The sequence below is a fragment of the Paramacrobiotus metropolitanus genome, unplaced genomic scaffold (assembly GCF_019649055.1).
Source record: "Paramacrobiotus metropolitanus isolate TYO unplaced genomic scaffold, Prichtersi_v1.0 Parri_scaffold0000104, whole genome shotgun sequence".
NCBI lineage: Eukaryota > Metazoa > Tardigrada > Eutardigrada > Parachela > Macrobiotidae > Paramacrobiotus > Paramacrobiotus metropolitanus.
Genome location: NW_026570324.1, coordinates 693159 through 716175, shown reverse-complemented (window position 1 = coordinate 716175; position 23017 = coordinate 693159). Strand labels below are relative to the sequence as shown.

Below are 23017 nucleotides of genomic sequence, written 5' to 3'. Positions count from 1 at the left end.
CTGATTTTTTTTTAATTCCTGGATTGATTTTTTCCTGGATTTATTTGCTCCAAAATCGGCCAAAATTCACTCGTACAACTTATTAATTTATTCACGTAAACTGAAATATCTTTATTAACAAATATATATTAAAGTCTATGTAGAAGATACCGTACTACTGTATAAAAATTCACCGGAAATTCGCAGAAAAACTTCACGGGAATATAATACACATTTTCCTGTTTAAGGCAGAACAGTTCCAGTTGAAAGCGACATCCATATACACTGCATAATATTCCTTTTCCATTTCGCCATAATTAATAGAAATTCTTTTTTGCCGGTCTCCAAGGCAGACTTCATTCGGTGCCGGCGGGGTGGAGCGTGCGCGGGAAGTCAAAGTCGAATTTGAGCAGATTCTCCAGCTCCAGCAGGCCCTCCTCGAAGTCCAGGGCGGACTGGCTGAAGGTGGCGCTGCCGGCGGTGTCCAGCTGCAGGTCGCCGCCCAGCAGGTCCCCGCCGGACGGGGGCGGTGGGCCGCCGTCACCGCCCGCGGCGGCCGGCTTGGAGCTCATGTCGACGAAGGGCGGCGAGACGGCGCCGCTGGCGCGCTGCGGATCCTCCGCGCCGCTGGCTGCTCACGCAAATAATAACGGTCAAGGATCAGCAAAACAGTGCAAGAAAAAAGCCTGTCTTTTATTTTATTTTTTATGCAAAAAAGCTTCAACATATTTTTTTCCTGTTAATTTTCTAATCGCATCGCGTCCTAGTGGGATGAACGTAGAGACCATACGCCCTTTGACTACGTTTTCGTTAGTAGAAGCGGTACAACAAATACTTTAGAAAAATACGAATAAATCCGCAGACGAATTTTATTTGATTATAATTATATTTTAATCAAATATCTCGAAGTAGCGGACAGGAATCAGCAACAATGCAAAACAAAACGCGGGGAAAATTAAATCAACTTACCAAAATCTACAATTAACAGAATGAATAAATAAATTCAAAGGACGCCGTAAGGAAATAAAATTAACTGATTTAATGAAAACCTAATTAAATAGCCATTAGAAGAAAAGAAGTATACTGTACTAAAACAACCGGTCAAAAAAGCGGAATAAATGAAATAGTCGCAAAAATTACAGCACAAGATTACAGGAAAAAACAGTTAAAGTCCTTTTCAACGGGAATCACATTAACCGCGTTCTGCTGCAATACGGCAATGAAGTTATGCAGAACAAGTTAAAAAAATTAGTGCTGATTCAATTTGGTTGATAACAGAAGGAATTACAGAGATACAATTGAAAGCCCAGACTTAATTTACCATGGCTGGGTATAAGCAATGCCCATTGACTACATTTCCATCGGTTGCAGTGAAATAACAATCTGCCGGTAAGAATCATGAAATAAAAGTTTTTATTTTCCAGATTTTTCGATGAGCCATCTAGCTACGTGTTCTGATTCTACAAATCAAATTAAATTAAGTTAACTTAAATTATTAAATTAAATTAACTGAAGTATACATGCTGCGTGCACGTACCGTTATGCAGCGTCCTGGGTGAGTGACCGCCTCCGGAGCGCGGTGTGGCGCGGCCGTTGTAATCCAGAGACGACAGATTGGGCGCGGAGACGGTGTGGTTCAGCATGGTCGGGCTGCCGTGGCCCGCGGCGTCCTTCTTCAAGCCGGCGTGGAACTGCGGATCATTCTGCAGGCGCATCTGCACCTCCTCCATGCGGGCGCGCTGCACGTGCGTCTGCTCCTTGTGCGACATCAGCCGCGCCTGATCACACCAAAAAAGCCACTGAATCACTCTGTCAAAAAATTTCTCACATATTCTTTTACTATTTATTTGCAAAGAAAGTATTTTTGAAGTACTCGTAGCATCTGCAGTGTCACAACGTTTCGCTATAACGTTTCCACTACTGCCCATAGACTACGTTTGCATCCCATGAAATGAAAGTGAATGATACATTCGGATTCATCAGCCGCATCTGCACAGCAGCGCCGGCATAATTTGTGGATGATTAATTACGGGAATTTTTATTAATTCATTTTGTAATTATCCGACTTCCTTATGGATTTCTTTATTAAGAATAAATCAGGATATTGATTTGTTTTGTTAATTAATCATCCAAAGTTTTAATTTCATTTACCGTTTATCAGAAAGGGAATTTTCGCTGTGTGTACCTGTAACTGCATGACTTTATGTAGTGGGCGTTGCAGCGGTAAGGGCACGGGCAGCGGCGACTGCGGGCAGGCGGAGATGCTGGCGGCGCCCTCGTTGACCAGCGCCATTAAGCGCATCTGCAGCTGCTGGAGGTGCTGCTGCTGCGAGGCGATGCTGCGCTCCAGGAAGCGGTGCTTGTCGCGTAACTGTTCGTGGAAGACACTGCGCACCATGCCCCGCTCCTCCGCGCGCTCCTCTCCACCATTCTACCCAGATCAACACATTCACACACTTCTAACGTAAACATAATGCTAATTAAAATAACTTAATTAGAATAATAATAAATTGTTAATTAAGTATAAGTAGATGAATTTCGTTCTTAGCATCACGATGTGGAATTAACCTGGTTGGGACGCGGCGTGCCGGCACCGCTGCCCTCCTTCTGGCCCTCATAGACGACATCCGTTCCGTGACCTTTCTCCGTCTGCAGCGGCACACTGCCGCGCTTCTCTTCATTCCCTGCTCCCATCGCAAATTCTGTTCGAAAAAGCTTGACAATCTTCACAAAAAAAATGAAAAGCATGCGCTACCGGTTTCTAAATTGAAATCCAACTTCAGCATTATTTTAATTTAATCGAGCTTCGTCTTATGTAATTTTTAAAAAATATAATAGGTGAAGCTACCTAAGTATTGTACTTATTTTTCGTAATCTCTGGATTTATGAATTTGTTAATTTCAGACTGCTAAACCATCATTTAACAGATTCCAATCCAATTTTAAATCGAAATAAATATCATTTAATTTGAAAATATGCAGTACTGTATAATGAAGTTCTTCCGCGCGTACCTTGTCCTTGAGGTGACGTCACCGGCCCCCCTTCCCCGCTCTCCACCCCCTGGGGCGACGTTCCCGAGACATTGGTCTGGCAGCTCCGTGGCGACACATTGACCCCGCCCGCCGAGCCCCCCTGCCCATCCATCTCCGACAATTTCGACGGACTGCACTGGCTGTCAATCACGTCCACGCCCACCTCGATCTCGCGGGGCGTGGCCGTCCAGGGGGAACTGCGCGGCCGGCTGCTGTCGGGGCTGTGCTGCAGCGGGGATCCGCCCCGGACCCCCTCCAAGGTGGACTTGGGCGGGGCGCGCTGCTGGCGGGCGAAGGCGGCCTCCCCCTCGGCGGGGCGCAGGGGGGCCGCCAGGGTGACCACCTCGTCCAGCCGGTTGCTGGCGGGGTTCAGGGCCAGGTAGGCGCGGCAGTTGAGGTAGGTGAAGGCCGGGGCGGCGTCCGGCGGGGTGGTGGCGTCGGGAGGCGGGGGCGCGGCGGCGTCCGGGTGCCGGAAGCGGCAGATGACGGCGATGGATTCGCTCTTGTGGGAAGACACTGCAAGAATAGTGTGCATGTTGTTAAAACACATCAGAGAAAAATGCGACAGAAATAATAACTTAAAGTAAGATTTACAACAGCGCTATTTTCCAACCGAACGTTTTAATTTTCACAACATTTTTTTAATTTACTAACAGCTTATTAATCTATTTTTTTTATTTTCATAACAAAAACAGCTTCCGCATCGTGACTGCGGATCTTGTAGCGCATCGTAGTGTAACGGAACCGGGCGCCGAACGAACGGGCCAGAAATTTCGTCGATACCGTTATAAAATAAAATGTTTCAACTTTTCCAATAAGCTACTATTTCCTACAATTTTATCTCTGCATAAACTGGCAAATTGTTTTGCCAGCGGAAAGCGGAAATTGTTTAAGCGGATTTTTATTATCCCTTTATTTAGCGATTTCCCTATGCGCACACCGGGCTAATCTGCTCAGCGCCGGCATCTCTCGTTATTCATGCGAAAAAACCTGGATGTATGGTACGCAAAAGAATCCTGCACACTGATTTCATTTTGGTTCTTTTCCTTAATTAAAAAAGATTCTGATAAACTGAAAACAGTAAACGCAGCCTAATCAATTTTCCTTACAGCCTGGCAGATGTACGCACTACACAATAACGTCCTGTGAAAGCCACTTGACTACGAATATCTACACTTCACAATCCCAAGTCTCTACACAACACAAACAGCGCCCAGTACCTACATTGATCATACTGGTATCGCAGGAGCGGGATATCCTCGCTGGGCAGATGATCGTACAGGCAGGAGCCGACGAGTTGGTCCGGTGCGTGCCCGATAAACTGCCGGCATCTATGGGGAAAATTCGTGTTAAAACTAGAAAGATATTCTGTGCTTATCAGAAACTGATGCGATTCATACCGTTCGTCGGCGGACGTGATGTACCCGTTGGTATCATGCCGGATGACGAAGTGCATGGCCGATGCGCTGCTGACCGTTTCCGCTGCCGGCTGACCGTGCCCGTTGGACAGCGGCACCACCGGACGCGCCACCGCCACCCAGACGATGTTCTGCCGCGCTGCACAAGATAAACTATACTGGTTTATGAAACAAATGCTACACGGTAATTAAGAAATCGTCATACTTTTTGCAATAAAAAATTTCGTAAACTAAACGAATATTCATGACAAGATCAGTGCTTAAAGCTAGGCGCCTGCACACCGTACCTTACGCCAGAAGCCATTTAACTACCAAATCCGCAGTGAACTACGTACTGCCTGATTAAACATCGGCACAGTACAATAAATAAAATTACATCAAAACATTAATAGGTCCGCTATTCGAAACTCAGCCTATACCTCATCTTTTGTGCTTATCAATAAAAGAAAAAATTAATGAGATACCACGCTGCACAAGACAAATTCTACTTGCTTTTTATGAAACAGAAAATACTACGAGTACAGCAGACACTGACTGGTCCTCCAACAAAAAGTAAAACCTGTATTTTTCAAATTTTTTTTAAAGGTTTTTAGAATTTCACAAGTACAGTTTTGGCTAAAAGACATCAGCCAGTTAACTACGAAAATCATCCAAATCTATGCGCGGCATGATACGGTAAAACTGATAAGAAAAAGTTCAAAAGCGTTATAGACGCCATTCTAAACTCAAAAGAATCCAAAACAGTTGTTTGTTTTTATAGTGTAAATAAAATGCTAATCCTACACTATGCCATGCAGTTGATGTAGCTATAGGAAAATCCAGAAAAGAATAGGAAGTATAAAAAACCATCATCATTTTCCAAACATTAGACAGGAAAAAATTTAAGGATAACCGATGTATTGTATCATGTATGTACAAATATCAGCGCTGAATAAATAGGAAATTTGACGTACCACCGGGCTGGTTGGGATCTTTGTCGGTTTTCAGGGGCCGGACGATGCCGGAGAAGTGGAAGTGGCGGTAGGTGTGCGGAATGGTAGGATGCCCGTTGGACAACCGGTGCGGCATGTCGGCGGGGGCGCTGATACTGCGGTTGATCGTCGGCGTGCAGGAACGCCGGCCGGTGAGGTGCGGCGACGAACTGGCCATGCTGGGCGCCCGGTTGAGGCCCTGCAGGAGCCGGACACTCAGGGAGGTGCACTGGGAGCGGCTGGAGGCCGGCGGCGAGGGCTGGCTGACGGGAGATCGCAGGTCACGCCGCGTGCCACCTGCAAATTAACAACCATCCAGTATATTGGTTTTTTCAATCTTTGCACGCTGAATATTATGGAGTTTTCAGATAATTTATTTTAATGGGATGCTCATTGAATTTTGAGCATTGGTCTACCGGCTTAAGTGACCGAGCTAATCACATGCACCGCATAATCTTTTCGACTTAATTTAACTTTTCCACGGTATAAGAACGATATAATGGAACCTCGATCACGAATCTGGAGTGCAGTTAATTCTGTCCGTAAAAAAAGATTGGGCGTAATTAAAGTGCACATTTTGATAGTCAGGTTTGAATTTTTTTGCTTTTGTGGTATCAAAATAATTCCTTGGACCGATGAATGGCTATACCCATATGCCAGCGCACTACGACAGTCTAATCAACTGCATAACAATCAACTTTCACTACACTGGTGTGAAATCCATTTGGATTACTTTACATATTAATATCATATGTTTAGTCCCGCTCCTTAAAGCCATTTCGGCAACAAACAAATTTATCTTGTTCCAGATAGAGAAGTTAGTTACTGATCGACCACAATACAAAAACCTTTATCCGGTTTTTGAACATCCTGGATCAAGAGGAAAACTACAGATTTCCAGTTTTCCTCATAAGAGGCTGCACAGAATCTGACTTGGTTCTAATAAGTAGCCATCAATGGTTAGCAATGCATTAGTGTTTTTCTTGAATCATAATTTTATATCATATCAGTATGTATCGATGAATATATTTTAATAAATATAATGTACATCAATGTAGATAAATTATGTAGGTGTAGATAATGTAAATAAATTAAAATAAATGTATATTTGAATAAGTATAAATGTCGATATACTTTAAATGTTCGGCTGGGCATGTTGTCGGGTTGTCGTTACACGCTATATTACAAAACAAAGTGTAGTACGATGGCTAAGTCCTGCCCGGATTCGTGGTCATACACAAGTCAATTCAAGCATAAATCTAAACTGACTATGTTACTTTAAGATTCGTGTTGAAGAATAATTTTTCTCACTGCCGAAAATGTTTCTGCGACTTTGCCTTACCCTGGGCATCGGTGGCGGAGGGGTCGGTGAGATCGTGAGCGTTGACGGTGGAGGAGGAGGGCGCGTTGCCGGCAGGGGAGGAGGCGGACGCGGCGTTGCTGGCGGCGGGACTGCCGGCACTGGCACTGCTGACGGAGTGCTGCGCCTGTGCGCATTTGGCCACGGCCTCTTTAAAGTGCGTCCGCGAGTGCACTTGATCGTCCGGATGGACGAGCGCGAACCACGAATACCCGCTCAACTCCAACTGCAATGCATCCTCGCTTTCACATGTATGGTACAGTACACGATACAAAAACAGAACGTGCGCACGGCTATCCTCTTCTGATTCCTGTTTGCCGGGTTTTAAACGTATTTTTAATTGCCAACAACGCTTCTCGAAAAATGTAGTAAATTAAAAAAGCCAAAGATGGAACAAAATTGTTAATCAGTTGGGGATTTGGGCGAAAAAGCGGAAGATAAGTTCTTGACCAAACCGGTAAAACAAATCGGTATCGGTACACATCAAAACTAAATCCAAATATCACAATAAAGAAATAATCGTGCTATAAAATAAAAAATAATCATTATACCAAAATCGGCACAAAAATTTCAGGACGCACCAATCGCTGCATTTTTAAAATTTACCACCCCGTTCCGTATTTACTTCAGAGTCAAATGACAGCCATTTTAAAGATATCGTTCCTCGTATAAAAGACCTAGAGAATTTTTTTAAAAAATTCTAGTATTTCGTAATTTCGTATGTACAGAATTTAAGTAGGTGCAGTCGAGAGGATAACTCGCAGATCTGACTGATGAGTGATGACACCCTTTACACTACATTCTTCGCGACATTATCCACGTACGTAGCTGAAGCCCAAATGCGTAACGACGGATTCGGAGACGTAAATGATTTTTCCACACTCATCGATTATCAATAAAAATCCATCCACCTGGAAAAAATTAATATTGACATTTTTCTGAACGGTTGGTTTTCGTCAGAAACAGAAGATCAGTACGAATACAACAGAAAATAAACGGGTTCGGCAATATCGGCATTTTTTTAAAAACCTGTGTTATGTTAAATCTGTCGCCGTTCTTGCCATTTTTTGTGCAAATTAATTCCACAGAAATACAACAGCATTAAATAAAATTAATATTAATCTTTCAGTTCTCAAACTTTCAGTCTTTTTCTAGAAAATTTACAAGAAATATCAGCTTGTAAGTACGACATGCTTTTCGAAGTTATGCGGCCAATTTTGAAAACGTTAAAATTTGCCAAATACAAACGGTGTGCAAAAGAACACACTTTAGGCAAATTAAACAGCGTCTCACTTTATACTGGCTGGAAAGAACAAAGTGAACAAACGGAGCAGACGTTTACCTTACTGGTCGATTGACCTCCTTCATCCATACCGCTGTGTGCCGACAGTGAATTCACATAACCTAGAAAACACACCAACGTGCAGCCGCGTTGAAGAGACTTCTCACTTTTAATCGCTAATTTGCACACCCGCGTCGCCATCGATTTATCGGAGTCAAGATTCAGTGCCGGCTTCAGATAATTATAACTCAAAAAAATAAATAGACACATAATACATTAAATTCCACTTAATAACAGCAATCAGATCGGAGATATCATAGCATAGTTTTTTTAAAGAATGCAGATTATTTTTATTTAAAATAGTCTTCCTCCATCTCGAAAAATTACAAAAAAATTCCGAATTAACCAATTTTTATACATCCGACAGCTGAGCAGTTCATATTTTCGGGGTTTAACTTTTAACACGTTAAAATAATTTAAATTATTGTGGATTTACAGTTTTTGTCATTTTACAAGCAGACTAAAATACAACAATTTGTTATTATTTTATTAATTCAACTTAATCGCCGCTGAAACAAGTCTTTTTAAACCCAAAACAAATTAAAAATTTACAGAAATATACATTCTGAAAATTGATGTTCATGTTACTCGTAATTAATTTTAGCCCATTTTATAAAATAACAATTTTTACTGATTTAAAATCTTCGCGTACCAGCTAAAGCGACGGAACCGCATTTATTAGCATGATGTACGTTATATCACTTATATGTACTATGTACGCGCTACACAACCTCAAAAAAATACTTCAATCTGAGAAAATATTTCTTAGCTGAATTAATTAAATATCTCAAGCAGCGCAACACCGTAAAAATTTCGTAACCGATTTTCTCAGTAAATCAGCCGATATTTATCGCGGGAATTTTCATTGTTAATTACCACTTAAATGAACACCAATTTTTTCACGGCTGCCTGCGTAACCGATTAGCCATATCCAGTGTGATGCAAGCGCAAAAAATATTCCAACGGAAAAACAAGCGACAAAGATCGGTTGTTTTTCTTAATTTACTCATTTTACTGCCGCCTGTAACGTTGTGCAGCGATTAGCCAGCCAGCGCTACCCATACACCCGCATTCTGCTGCACACTCTCCGCCGTTCAGATCAGGTAACAAGTCAACGGACCTTGCGGTCGCTATCGCGTCCGCGCCACGAACAACTTTCACTCGTCACACACAAACAACCCACGCACTTACCTCCCAAATTATCTACTCCACAAGATTATTCCACATGCAGAAGATGTGCAAGCGAATTCCAGCGAAGAAGTCGCAAAGAATGCAGCAACGTTAAAATGACGCGTAATCCACACTGAACCGCCCACTTCCCAGTTCACTGTTGATAAATTACACGCAGGCACTACAGGGAACTGTCCAGCTGATCCCGGTGTATTTTAAAAAAGTTAATCCAATCAATTCGATAGCGGTTGACAATTCGATTTTTGCAGAATTGGCGGAAGATGCTGATGCAAAAACGTCAGAACGTTTGACGAAAGGCAGGTCGGTGAGAAAAAAACAGCAGCTTGGATAAAAGCGAGAAAACCATAACATCGCGTGGTCGAGAACGGCGAGAGACATGCCGAGAACAAGTTGGAACAAGTTGCCCATACACAACTCACACATCACACACACATACTAGTACACATGCACAACTATTGACTTGAAACTGGGTCAACGAGCTTAGACCCGGCTGCATTGTGGTTAGCGGGCGGGCGGGGCCGGCTGCGCTGATTGGCCCGTGACGCATTCCTCCACCGATCAAGTAACTGCTGCGCAGTGCGGCTCTACACTGCCCCCCGTTACACAGCCAGTGAACGACTCGACAACGCCAACGAACAAGAGCGTCTCGAATAAATTACTTACTTTTCGCGCCAATCAGGCTGATTCAGCCGAAAATGGTTCTTTGAGAGAAGTCACTGGCTGGCACGGAATGAGAGGAAAGTGCGGTGCGTACCTGTTGGCTGGCGGATGTGGCAGTGTGTCCGTGACGAAAGGTCGCTGCTGTACAAATCAGCGAAAATAATATCAGTTAATTCCCGATTATGTGGATAGTCCGGTCAGTGTGACCTTGACGTCGGCAGAAATCCGCGCTGCATCCGCTCTTCACTTCCGCCACCATTCAGGCCGGGGGATCATCTCCCATTTCCCATTGATTTTTTCTTTTACATGAAATCGATTACGAGTTTGTATGAAATTTGCCTGCGGAGATGAGGATATCATGGAAAACTTAAACGACGCTCAAATGCCAGGCACTCTTAAAGTCTCTTACTGACGCAATATATACGCGTATAAAGACGTATAGAATGAGCGTGATTATTCGGGTGATTACCGATTTTAATTCCGTAATACAGCCGTGTACGTCATTTAATTTCCTGATTTTCCTGGGAATTCAAGGAAATATAATTAGGTTAACCTGGCAAGGTTAATGCGACTTTGCGTGATTATTTGAAGGAGGAAAATTTTCGGGGCAAAGCTCAGCAAACCAATATCTCGAACGTTTATTGTAGCCTGTAGGTCATACCAATTTTTATTTAAAAAGCTAATAATCTGTAGTTTGAGGATATTCTAACAATTTATAAGAAAACTTTACGATAACAATTTCCCATAGGCCATAGCTTGTAGAATGTAGACCATACTTTTAAATTAAATTTATTTTTTATTTCAATTTAAAAAGAATATTTTAATGTCCGTGCGCTGCTTCGAAATTAACTTCCTGTCTGTAAGTGTTAGCACGATTTGTTGCAATTTTTCAATATCGATAAAAATTGTGCTTAATAATCTACGGGTAAGAATTACGGCAGAAATAATAAATCCAAAATTATTCGATTTTGTCGTTCAGTTTCGTAGGAATTTATTTGAAACGAATACTCGTTTTAATGAATGGAATTTGCGGCGAAGCAGATGACAACACGAACTTCATTCTAAATCTCTGATCTCATTACGAACACGTATCAAACGCACCGGCGTAATTCTCCTGCAAATTCTGAATGAAGAGCGTAGTCTGCATCCCGCGAAATCGATTTCTTTGTGACCGTGAAGTTTGAACAGCGGCACACACAGCGGCAGCGGCTTTACCGTCGCTGCCTGCCTGCCAAGCACGTGACTTCCGTTTCTTTCCGATTCCAGCTGAACAGACCACGCCTTTTACTGCACTAGCCAAGAAATGGAATTGTCGTCCCACTTCCAATTTCATTGGTAGTGCGCCGTGCTGTCCAGCGCGGTGGAAGAAAATCAGCCAAATCACAATCTGCACGCAAAAATTCGTAATATTATAATTACAAATTTTTTAAATTTATATTTTCATGTCAAAATGTCATCAATAATTTCTAAGCGGATTGTGCAAATGATTTGGCGAGAATCGCTAAATGGAAGCGGGCGCCATTGGCACTGGTAGACAGCGGAATGGAATGCAGTGTGATATCACATTCTGACCATAATTTTCCACTCAGTGCGTCTCGCGTATCGTATCGTACGCAACATGATAAGCTGTGCAGCAGCGCACAAGGTCAAAAGTTGCTCCAGAATCATTTCCAGCGTACACACACAGTCGATAAAAGTGTGGTGAAAACCCCTGGCCTGTGTTTAGAAATCGGATTGCACCAGTCACCATAACGTTGCTTGTCAACACAGCATTGTTCTGGCATTATTTTGTCCTAATATTGATGTTGCACGCTGAAGCATAGAGCCGTCTATGCCTGATGATTCCAATGCCAATGTCAAGTGTGAATTCTTGGCTGCTGTTCCCTGCACCCTGGCTCCTCTGACCTCCAATCCGTCTTGTGCGGATGCTGCACAACCTCCCTGGCCCTAATTGGACGGAGGCGGTGGGAGAGTGCGTGGGGGATTGAGGGCAGGATCAGCTGGATGGAGGGGATGTGGATGGGGATGGGGAATGTGCGATTCTTCTGCGAGGGTTCCTCGATGTGCCTTTGATCATGCTGGATTATTTGGCTGCGTATGCAACCATCCAGTGGGCATTTGTTTCGGGATTTTTTCTTCATCATGTGATTAACCGTTGTTGAATGGTGAGTGGGGAGAATTTGCAGTCTTCGTTTTCGTTGTTTAAAAAAATTAATAAAAGGTAAAACACAACGTGAAGGTAAATAAAAATAAAATTATGGAAATATCAAATATGATATAAATATTGAAGCTAAATTTTTGTGAAGTTTGAGCTCTGATTATCGCAGCCCTCGTTTTCGTAGATTAGAGATATTACTGGAAAATGTAGAAATAAAGGCGTAAAAGAATTATGAAAATGCAGAATTTAATGTATAACTTTGTAAATTCATAGCTTTAAAAATTTTTATAAATTTGAATACACACGTGACACACTGCAGAAGAAAGCTTTTTGGATTGTTTGGCTATAATTTGCAGTGTGGGGATAGTCGTTTTATTAATTATCTTTATTCTGAAGGGTCTTTGCGGGAGATTTGCATCCCACAATATTACAATAAGGGCTGCAAAAATGATAATCATATATTAATAAAATATTCTATCGAATTCCTTTCTTTCCTGGCCTTGTTGGATAGCTGCTAGTAGTCAGCGCATTTTTTGTTGTAAGTAACTTGTGATGGAAATTGTTATTGGTGCCCAATTCATCATCATTTTTGAGTAATTTTGACTGTCAAGATTTCCAGAATGCGCGATATTGGCTTCCAGGGTGAAACGGAAGCAAGGGTTTTTATCGCTTTTTCGCTACCGGCAATTTCTGTACAAACAGAGACAGTTTAATTGAAGTTTAAAAAACCCAACGAAGAATCATGAGGGTTTATTGCCGTTTTTATTGATCTAACGATTAAAATACATACCTCTTTACAATCCACATTTTTTATTTGCCGTTTTTGGTAATTTTATAAATAATAAAAATTAATTTCTGTTGTTTGTCGGGGTTTTTTTGCCGAGTGTCGCCTGCTCAGACTAATTAGTGTTTAATTTGGACAACTTCGCCGTTCCGTGCACGGTCCGGTAGCGTTTAACGTTGGCGCTGTACGTGCACGGAGACCTGGCTGCAGGCGGAAAGGGTCCCATTGTTCGAGTGCAGAGAGAGCTCATTCAGAAACGCATTTACACGGCCCGCGGGCGCCCAAGTGTCGGTAAACAAAAATAACCAGTGTTGCCCAAGATCAGGCCACGCTCAGACGCGCTAACGAGTGTCAACGTGGAGACTTGGAAATTTTTTTGCGGAATTTTTAATTGAACACGAGAGTGTTTAATTTTGGTCCGACGATGAGCAGAAATTATTATTTTTAATTTTTTTAAATGTTTATCTCTTTTTTTATCAGCTTTCGATTTTTTCTCGCGATTTTTCATACGCATCATACTGTACTGTAACTGCAAATGCCTGTTTTGGATCCTTTTTTGCGTACGAATAAATTGGCTGCAGAAGCTTGTATTTTTATTTGACAATAGTGAATTTATTTTTTAATTATTTTAAATTTTTTATGCTATGTTGGAAGATAGATAATTAGCGAATAGTGATGCTTCTCGTAGTGCGTCGGCCTTTCAAGCGGCACGTTATTTTTTCGCCGGCTTTCCGGAGAAAAATTGCCGCGTAATAGGAAATTCAGCCGGTCGAGAGCGGTTTTAAAGTAAACAGTGGATTTTATGCGTTGATTTCCTTGTTTAGAACAGCGTTGTTAGTTTGTTTAGTCGGAACGGCGTGAGCAATAATAATTGTGTAAAGTGCTGAGGCTGGCCGAATGTCCGAACGATTAGTAATAGCACGGGCGGCTTCCCAGGCGGCCAGGCCACAGAGAAAACGCTGACTGGTTGGTGGTTTTACCTGAGTTTTTTTGCGGAAAATGATCGATAAAGCGAAAATTAACGGAGAATGCTTTAACCTGTGAATGATGGCCGCGGAATGTGGTTGCGCAATTTTTAAAATGCTGAACTGTGCTGGTTTCTCATTTTTGGGGAATACGTTGGAAGATAGTTAGTTCTGTTTTCGGCTTACGTACATGAAAAACTGAATATCAAAAATGACGGGAAAAAAGTCAAAAAACCCAGTTTTAGCTTACAATTAGTACTGTCAGGGGGTGCGTGTAAAATTGTGAATGTAGCGTAGTGCAGTGGCTAATAGCAGGACTGCTGTAAATTGGCGCATGCTTTAATTGGCACGCTGTCTTACGTCTTTCATGTGGTAAAATTTGAAATGAATTTTTGTATCATGGTTATTACAAGCATTTTTAATTTTGTGTACTGTAAAATAGAAAAAAATTTTATGTTTTTCGAGATTTTTTATACAAGTACGATAAAGTTTAATTTTTTATAAAATTATAAAATATGGATTTTGCTTGATAACTGCTAGTATTAAAATGGAGAAGGAAAATGCATTAATAATTTCTTAAAGGCAAAACGGATAGGTAAAATGTGAAAAAAACAAAATGAACAAAATGTGAGATGAACAAGAATATGTTCTCGTACCTATTTGAATTTGTTATTTGATTTCGGCTGCGTGATTAGGCAGTACATACTTTGCGAATAAAACTCGGAAGGGAATAAAAGAGATCTGACGATGGACTAATTCTTTTTAAAGCGAATTAGACATGCGATGATAGAGTGGCTGATTAGGGTGACGCTGGCCGGGGCCCCTTGCGCGTGTGTGTATCCATTTCGGTGTGCACCGTCTAAACGGATCTGGCAAGCTGGTGTCAATGGGGTCAAACGTAATTAGCGGGGAGGCGTTGCTGAAAGGGCAGAGCGTATTGGAAATATTATGGCACATCCGGTAAACACTTGTCACCGCGTCCCCTCTCATCGTGATGTAATAGCGGAGTTTTCCTTACCGTGCCGCGATTAGGCTGGCTAAACGAGGGGAGCGTCGTCGCTGGCCGGCCTGATTAATGGGACCGGCCTCGGAGACGCTGTGGTTGTGGAAATAGACGGAATTGTTCTATTATTTTACGGGATTTCCCTGCAATTAGACAATTATATCGTTGGATGTGGCTGCCTGATTGTGAGCGTTACGGCAGCGTTTGGGCGTGTGCATCGGTGATATATTGGCGAGTAAACAGTTGAATAATATCTGAATGCATTGACGTGGAAGGGGTTTAAAAATTTAAAACGGGAGTGGAGTTTCATTTGCAAATTTCGCGTCTTTGGTTTTGAAAATTGATTTTTACCTCATTTTTACGTCATTGAAATGGTAAGCCTGCTCCGCTGTATCTTTGAAAATTCACTGAAAATTATTTGTTGCGCGAAATGGCGATAAATTAATTTAGATTAAAAATTGATTTTTACAGGGAAGATTTTCTCGTTGCAGATTTTGTTTTGGGATTGATTTTTTGATTGATTCGCAACGCGATTTATCTTGCCTTATATATTATTATTAAAATGGACGACTTGGACATCGACAACCAGGACGCCGATCTCCTCTCGTCCCTGACCACGCCCAGCTCCAGCGACAGCCTGTCGCCGTTCGCCCGTCTGCGCGCCAACACCTGGCCGTTGAACCGTTTCGAGGATGCCGCCGCCGCCGGCAAACCGGACGACGAGGCGGACGCGGCGGAGTTGGATGCGCATCTGCATCTGCGCAGCAGCGCCGACGGCACGCGCAGCACCGGCAGTGATAAGGCGCCCGCTCCGGACACTGCCGCGGTGGGCGCCGGGACGCCGCCGGGGGGCGGCGGGGGCGCGGTGAAGAAGACCTCGGCGCGACGTAACGCCTGGGGGAATAATTCGTACGCGGACCTGATCCAGCAGGCCATCAACAGTTCGCCGGAGAAACGGCTGACACTGGCGCAGATCTACGAGTGGTTCGTGCAGCATGTGCCCTACTTCAAGGATAAAGGGGATAATAACAGTTCCGCCGGATGGAAGGTAAGTTGGTCCATGGTTCTGATTTTTTTGGTAATTTTCCGGCATTTTTTTGCATTTCAATTTTCCTTTGTCATGCATAGTTTCTTTCGTACGGTTGTTAAGCTTGCTCCTTTTGTCTGAATTTTTAATCTATGTTTAGAGATGTTGATTATTAACGATAAAAATTTCCGGCAGTGCTTTTGCATTTTACTTTTTAGTACAGAACACAGAATTATCAAGAGTATCTGTATTTTTGCATTCTTCTTAAACATTGTGAATCTGCTGTAGTAAAGTGGCTGCTAGCCGGGTTTAAATCGTCTCTGCAGCATCTTTCGTGTGGTTTAAGTGATTGTTGTATAATCCTTTTTCCTAAACTCATTAAGTATGCTTTGCTATCGTTTTTCCTTTAATCTTTTTATCGTTTTCAGTAGGAGATGAAATGTTTATTAATTATTAGCATTATTCAATTAATATTCACTGTACGGATTCTGTGCCAGCATGTTCAAGTTGTATATCCACCCGTTATTCGCTGCAGTATCGGTATTCGGTACATTGCGAATCTACCGTAGTGTAGTGGTTGAACGTCGTGATGTCAAACTTCACTGCGCCGTTACATTCAACATGACGTCTTTCGTGCGGCCCAGGAAATTAGTAGTTAATCATTCGGGTTATTTTTGGTATTTTTAAACTGATTATGCTGTGGGTTGCAAAATATATTCTGCAAATTTGTGTTAATTTTGATTAAAATTTTACATTAAGTCAGTCCTGCGTTTATTATAAATTTAGAATTATGCAGTTATATCAGTTTGAATATTGCCGTGGAAAACGCTGAACAATTTCATTATTATTAAGAAAACTTGTTTTTGTAATTCCGGCATTCTAAGGTTATGCTCTCACGTGTGTGTAGAACTCCGTCCGCCACAATCTGTCGCTGCACAACCGGTTTGTGCGGGTGCAGAACGAGGGCACCGGGAAGAGCTCCTGGTGGATGATCAACATGGACGCCAAGCCGGGGAAGGCGACGCGCCGCCGCGCGGCCAGCATGGAGACGAAGCAGTACGAGAAGCGGCGCGGCCGCGTCAAGAAGTCGCTGGAGGAGAAGCGCATGCTGGCCGACGGGGCCTCCTTGGGCGGGTCCATGGGGTTGATGCGCAGTCCCTCGTCGCCCATCAGCGAGAGCACCGAGTGCCTCTACGCGCAACAGGCCCAGGACGCGGGGCATACCCTGGCCCCCTCCCCCATGCACACCCTCCATGCCTTACCCGAAGGTGCGTACCGAGCAGTGTCGCCCGTGGTGACGAAGGAACACTACCAAATTTGGCTGATTTTTTAGAGAGAAATTAAACAAGTTAAAAAGTTTTAGGTTTAATTATAAATATATAAGAGAACGTTTTTAGATTGTAAATCTGAATGCTCTTAGTTGTTGTTCTTAGTTGTTGTTCTTAGTGTCAGATCTTTAGTTTTATTTTTTAGTTGTATGTTGTTTAATTTTATTTAAAAAATGAATTCCGTTATGATGATGAATTATGGAGGACGTTTCGACTATCAGGATCACAGTAAAGAGTGTGCACATGAACATTTTGTAGTGCAGTGGCAAATGAGCACGGAAATTGGGTTAACCGAAAATTAATTGTCAAATTAAAATGAAAAACGATTGAATCTAAATTTAATTGTTTTATTCTAAAATTGTGAATTTTTCTTCTTTATGGACAGCCGCCGTTCAGCCTCGAGATCCCACCTAATAAAGTTTGCGCAGATTATGAAGATTTTGTAGTGCATTGTCAAATGTCTGCGAAAATTGCTTATATAAAATTTTTATATGAAATCATATTGAAAAAAAAAATAAATGCCAAATTAATTTTTTGTCGTTATTATTAAGCTCTGGTTTTCACCATTAATTTTAACAATTTTACTGCAGCCTCACGTGACCGTGTTTTGTGCCACTGCACTACATATCCTACAATGAACTATATTTGGATTTTTGTGACGGCTTGTATAGTCCGCACGGCGCACTGTATACGCATTTTTTTAGAATGAAGATATATAAAAAGCAAAACCAAGATTTCATGCATTTCTTAACAGAATTATTAACCTTAACTGTAACAAGCAGCGGAAGTAGCCTCTTATAGTTAAGCTACGGTTTGAAAAATGTGGAAAATCTTAAAATCGGTTTTGACTGCCCTGGTTGCTAAAGAGTGTAGTTGTAGTCAACACTATCAGTTGAGTAGGCGTTTTTCCTATTAATTCCGATTTTTTTGTGAGTGCCGCTGCAAGTTAGAACGTGTGGTAAGAGTTTTGTGAAGCTGTTGAATTAAATCCCTGCTTTTCCCAGGGTTCCGTTCGCGTACCGGCTCGAACGCCAGCAGTTTCGGGCGCATCTCGCCCTTCGACGAGCACAACAACCACACGCCAACCTACTCCCCGCACCCGTGGCTGGCCGATTATGAACATCCCCGGCTGCCGACGGATCCGAAATCCGGGGAGCTGGCGGAACTGGACAATCTGGCCAACTCGCTGCGTCTGCAGGACCAGAGCTACGGCGGCTCCCCGCAGCTCTCCCGCTCGGCCTCCGGGTCCGGCGCGGCGCTGACCTCGCGCGGGTTAAACACCTACTATTCCTCGTGGAACAGCAATAACATGCCGGAGGGGAAACCCAATGGGGCGGACGGGAAGCAGCCCGTCAACGCCAACGGATATGCCATGTCGGCCATCCATACCGGGATCTTCTCAGGTGGGTGGGCGTTTGGGCGCGGGATTTCTTAGCGGATATTTGTAAATCAGTGTGAAATTAATGTAGGATATTATTGTAGAAGTACAGAGTATACAAGAATATTAGAGTTAAATGCTGTACGTGAATATTCGAATTACAGGAAAATTTTATATGGAATAAAATAGTAAGAAAATTTTCTAATAACTGACAGGAGATTTGAAATCTGGGGAATTATTTTTGGAATTGTTGGCGATTGCTTCCTGTATCCGGACGTTATGAAAGCCGGCAGATTAGAAAAGCATGCAGTGCTGCAGTCTTGTTACAGCGGTGAAGTCGCTGTAACAAGACAAGCTGTGTTAAACGATTTTAATTAGTTTTTATCAGCGTTGGATTATTGTAATATGAATTGTCTGTAGACTGTTGCCGATTGGCAAGTGTCATAAGGTACAATTCGTTAATGTTATCATTTTATGCGCGTGCAGACGCCATATGCAGTAGAAGGTACTGCAGTGTAGTGGCTATGTGATATCGGCGTCACGTCACTCTTGTGCCGGCATACAGTAGTGTCCAAAACCTACGAATAATTTAAATAGTCACGTGTAACGTCCTGATTTTTTTTTCTCATATACTCGTTAGGAATATTGATGCTTTCCGTGAATTTTTCTGTAGTTTCTTTAGAAGTAACGAAGCCTCGACAAATCAGTCGTGTTAGCTATCCCTCGAATAAAAAAATTACGAATGTTAATGATTTCTACGGTAATTCAAGTTAGTACGCGAGTTTTGCGTTACAGCTATGTGTCTGTAGGCAAAATCCGAAATCTGCCCTTTCAAAAGGTCCACTTTCTCAACCTACTACTGTAGTGATTAATTTCTTAGTAATTTTGCTCGCAAACATCGCCGGCTTTTGATTTTATGAAAAGCTCTCAGTTGTCTCCGTCCAACAAAATTCAAATAAATAGGGTGAATATTTTCATCCGAAAAAAATTAAGGGAATATTGAGCGGAAACATTCTGCTACATATAGCGGTTTCAAAAACGTTGACGGTTTCCTTGCGTGGTAGGCGGGACCTTTGTCAGCCTGCAGGACGCCCCGCCGGCCGCCCCACCCATGCCGGCCCCGCCGCTGTCCCGCAGCATCCGTCCCCTGCTGATGCCGCCACCCCCACCGGGCCCCCCGGGCGGGGCTCCCCGCGCCCTCCCCCACAACCTGGCCGCCGTCCTCCCGGCCGACCTGGACACCGTCATGGACACCACCGGGCCGGCCGTCGGCTTCGACGTGGACGTGGAGGAGGTGCTGAAACAGACGCTGAACATGGAAGGCAATCTGGACTTCAGCTACGACCAGCTGGGCTCGTACTTCAACGGCACCGGCCCGGATAACAAGAACGTCCCGCTGCGCTACGGCAACCAGAATATGTGGTCGTCATCCTAGGGCGGACGACAGCCTTGACGGAATTTTGTACATGTAACTGCCAAATTAATTCCCCATTTTTGAATTATCGCTGTAGTTAATTTCGAAATTAAATTGCCATTAATTCGGAATTAAATTTCATAGCGGTAATTACTGGCGGAATTATTTGCGAAGATGTAATTTGAGTTTCTGCGTTAATTATTACTGTACGATTGTTGGTTGTTTTGTTGTTTCTAAAACAATTATTAGAGTCTCAGTGGAATTTTCGGGGAAAATATTTTCTATAATTATATTTTTCGGTGGGTGTTCACGATGTATTTATACGTGGCGTTGTTACCTTTTGTTTCTCTTGTGAGATTAGCATGACGGCGTGGGGCGGTTGCGCTAGTATTCTGTATAGTTTTGTCTTCGTTTATCACACACACACAATTTTGGCTAGTATTTTTTTTCTCCGTTCAGTTTTAAGTTTTTATCCGGATTATTTAAATTGAGTTTGCAGGTTTCTTTTGTGGGAGCGGGATTGTTGCGGACTGTTTGTAATTAGATGCTGGTAATTGACACATGTTGTGTGTTTTTGGAGATTTCATTAAATTCTTGCAGCTGACCGTACGGATCGGGAAATGCGAAGTAGTTTCTGTATTGTTGGCAAAATGCACAGAGCAGATACAGGGTACTTGCAAGAAATTTCGGGTTTACAGTTTCTGTTTAGAAATAAAATTGGTGATAGTCGTAGTGCGGTGGCTGTGAATATCCTCTCCGTGATCCTCAGTTATATGAGCCGTATTAATGACCACGACGTCTTTCTTGAGTATTATTTTTTTGGTTGAAGAACTGAATTTGATGGCGTATGTGACTTTTTAGTACTTTTAGTTTTAATTTTTTCCAGAACTTGCTTTATTGTAAATTATGAAGTAGGGGCAAACGGAGAAGTACAAGCAAGAAAAAGATGACATATTCCAGAACATGATACGTAACATTGCGAGTCTATTAACCCTCTGGCAACCTGAAGCATTTCTGAATTGAGTAAATTCTAGCGTCGGACTAGAAATTAAAATGGAAATCGTTGCTCAGGAAAATCAAAATGAGATCGCATGTATCATACATTTTGGTGATTATTGTTTTTAGTGTAATTTCGAGAAAATTGCCTTGAAGCCGGTTTGGTACTCGGTCCCGAGCAACAAGAAAATCACCTGCAAAAATCCATGTTTAGTGATATCAAAGCGTGCCGAGAATTCCGTGATGCCGTCAAATGGCAGTTGTGCAGAATCGCCGTCCAACAGAATCAGGACATCGTAAAATCAAAAGATTACCTCTTCCATTAAATATAAAGAAGTTAAATATATGTTAAGTAAATCAAACTGCATTCGCTTGATGCTTATATTTGATTTCGATAAACTTTCCATTAAACCACATAAATTATAAAACAAGTAAAACAGATTGTTAAAAAAAGGCGAATTTTTTCAGTTCCGTATGAAACGTGCACAATTAAAAACCTGTTTCCAATGAGGAAAAAATTTGTTTCTTATACGGAAACGGAGAAAAATGGATATATGCATTTGATTTTATTGATTATTATATCGGAGTCTGTAATCGTTTTTCTGTTTAGGCGTATTATTAAGTAAAAACTAAATCTGTTTTTGTACAACTTATTCCTAGTTCATCGGTTACCGGTGTCCCGGCCGATCCGCACAACTCCAGCGTCCGCAAGCACAACAGTATAATCTCGTGACCGTTCCAGAACAGCGGAAACGCCGTATGAAATACCGGCACCGGCATAAAGCACGCCAGATTCCACACGTAGGCCACGATGAGCAGCCGCGCCAAGGTCACCTGCCGTTTGCGTTTCTCGTTGGTCTCGTGGTGGTCACTGTGCACATGACCTTTCTTCCACAGATGCGCCGCCACCAGCACGTAGCCGACGCCCTGCAGCGCCAACGGGAACGGGCCGGACATGATGCTGATGAAGTCGTACAGGGAACTCATCGCCTTCACCGGGGTGACGGTGCAGTGCCCGGAGGGTGACAGCGGCCAGAAGCGGCCGGCAATTTTCGCCACGATCAGACTGTTCAGGATCGCCGGAAAGAGCAGGCTGTAGCCGGAAACACAAAAGTTTTTCCCTCATTTTCTGTCATGATATTTTTAAAGGCATCCTTTACTTCAACAAGTATTCATCAGATGCAATTTAAATAATCATATTTTCAAAAAATAAACTGATATTTTCAGATTTTGTTCATTTTTCGGTATGTTTTCAGTTTTTTTTCAAACGCAGTTAAGGTATAGCATATAGTGTTATAAAACAGTGTTTTGAGTATTTCAGTTGTTCTATTTTTTCAGTTTTTAGTTGTATACGGTATTGTATAATTATTTCAGTTAATTTCTTTGGTCTGTTTTAAATAGTTTTAAAATTAATTAATCGATGTATAATCGTAAAATGTTTTGATTATTGATTAAGGCTCCACATGTTGCATTTTGGTACTACGGTCTGTCGATCAAGATGGCCATTCATACGCCACGGGACGTGTCGGACGCAAACTATAAATTAACATTATCTTGCCTGCTAACAAAAACGCGGCACGCTAGATCACTAGAGTAGTGTTTCAATCGATATTCTGTTTGCCGACGGTTTTCCCTAACTATATGACGCATATAGCGCATATAACTATCTGTATATCGCGCATATGCATCCACTTGAATCATCAATTAATTTTAATCGCCACAGAGAGACCTGATTAAACGGCCAACCAGGCTAATCTTACCTAAAGGTCATAGTGATGACGGTATTCCTCAGCCGGAAGACGTCCTTATACCGGAAGGGGAAATAACTGGCGGTAAAGCGGTTCCACGCCAGCATCGCCGCCGTCCAGTACGCCGCGCTGATATTGGCCGTCCGGAAGTAACCCAATAAACGGCAGTTAATGACCCCCACGGAGCCTAGTTGCGTGGTCAAGATGGCGGTGTTGTCCAGCGGGGAGAAAATAGCCACGTTCAGCAGGTCCAGGAATAACAG

At 42.6% G+C, this 23017-nt stretch overlaps 3 protein-coding genes across 3 annotated transcripts; 1 reads left to right on the top strand and 2 right to left on the bottom strand.

Annotated features, from left to right (window-relative positions):
- Positions 1-55: 55 nt before the first annotated feature.
- Positions 56-9746, bottom strand: LOC129597416 (uncharacterized). The gene is made up of 12 exons (XM_055494941.1): positions 9294-9746; positions 8103-8164; positions 7585-7671; positions 6743-6986; positions 5383-5697; positions 4412-4568; positions 4236-4342; positions 2991-3527; positions 2548-2681; positions 2165-2410; positions 1517-1757; positions 56-610 (listed from the first exon to the last, which is right to left on the bottom strand). Exons 2-12 carry the CDS (start codon positions 8130-8132, stop codon positions 336-338), a joined length of 2373 nt encoding a protein of 790 aa, XP_055350916.1. The 5' UTR covers positions 8133-8164; positions 9294-9746; the 3' UTR covers positions 56-335.
- A 1816-nt stretch (positions 9747-11562) lies between these two features.
- On the top strand, positions 11563-20615 carry LOC129597370 (forkhead box protein O-like). Its single transcript, XM_055494869.1, has 5 exons — positions 11563-12118; positions 15355-15911; positions 16798-17158; positions 18223-18621; positions 19661-20615. Exons 2-5 carry the CDS (start codon positions 15426-15428, stop codon positions 20029-20031), a joined length of 1617 nt encoding a protein of 538 aa, XP_055350844.1. The 5' UTR covers positions 11563-12118; positions 15355-15425; the 3' UTR covers positions 20032-20615.
- A 378-nt stretch (positions 20616-20993) lies between these two features.
- On the bottom strand, positions 20994-21973 carry LOC129597442 (uncharacterized). The gene is made up of 2 exons (XM_055494981.1): positions 21679-21973; positions 20994-21200 (listed from the first exon to the last, which is right to left on the bottom strand). Exons 1-2 carry the CDS (start codon positions 21961-21963, stop codon positions 21132-21134), a joined length of 354 nt encoding a protein of 117 aa, XP_055350956.1. The 5' UTR covers positions 21964-21973; the 3' UTR covers positions 20994-21131.
- Between the last annotated feature and the right edge of the window lie 1044 nt (positions 21974-23017).

Coding starts and splice junctions, on each gene's coding strand:
- LOC129597416 (XM_055494941.1), bottom strand. CDS start 8,132: ATGGATGAAGGAGGTCAATCGACCAGTAAG. Junction 4,343..4,411: donor ATCACGTCCGCCGACGAACG/GTATGAATCGCA, acceptor TTTTCCCCATAG/ATGCCGGCAGTTTATCGGGC. Junction 3,528..4,235: donor GCGATACCAGTATGATCAAT/GTAGGTACTGGG, acceptor CTATTCTTGCAG/TGTCTTCCCACAAGAGCGAA.
- LOC129597442 (XM_055494981.1), bottom strand. CDS start 21,963: ATGTCCGGCCCGTTCCCGTTGGCGCTGCAGGGCGTCGGCTACGTGCTG. Junction 21,201..21,678: donor GCGGATCGGCCGGGACACCG/GTAACCGATGAA, acceptor GGATTTTTGCAG/GTGATTTTCTTGTTGCTCGG.
- LOC129597370 (XM_055494869.1), top strand. CDS start 15,426: ATGGACGACTTGGACATCGACAACCAGGACGCCGATCTCCTCTCGTCC. Junction 15,912..16,797: donor ACAGTTCCGCCGGATGGAAG/GTAAGTTGGTCC, acceptor ACGTGTGTGTAG/AACTCCGTCCGCCACAATCT. Junction 17,159..18,222: donor CCTCCATGCCTTACCCGAAG/GTGCGTACCGAG, acceptor TGCTTTTCCCAG/GGTTCCGTTCGCGTACCGGC.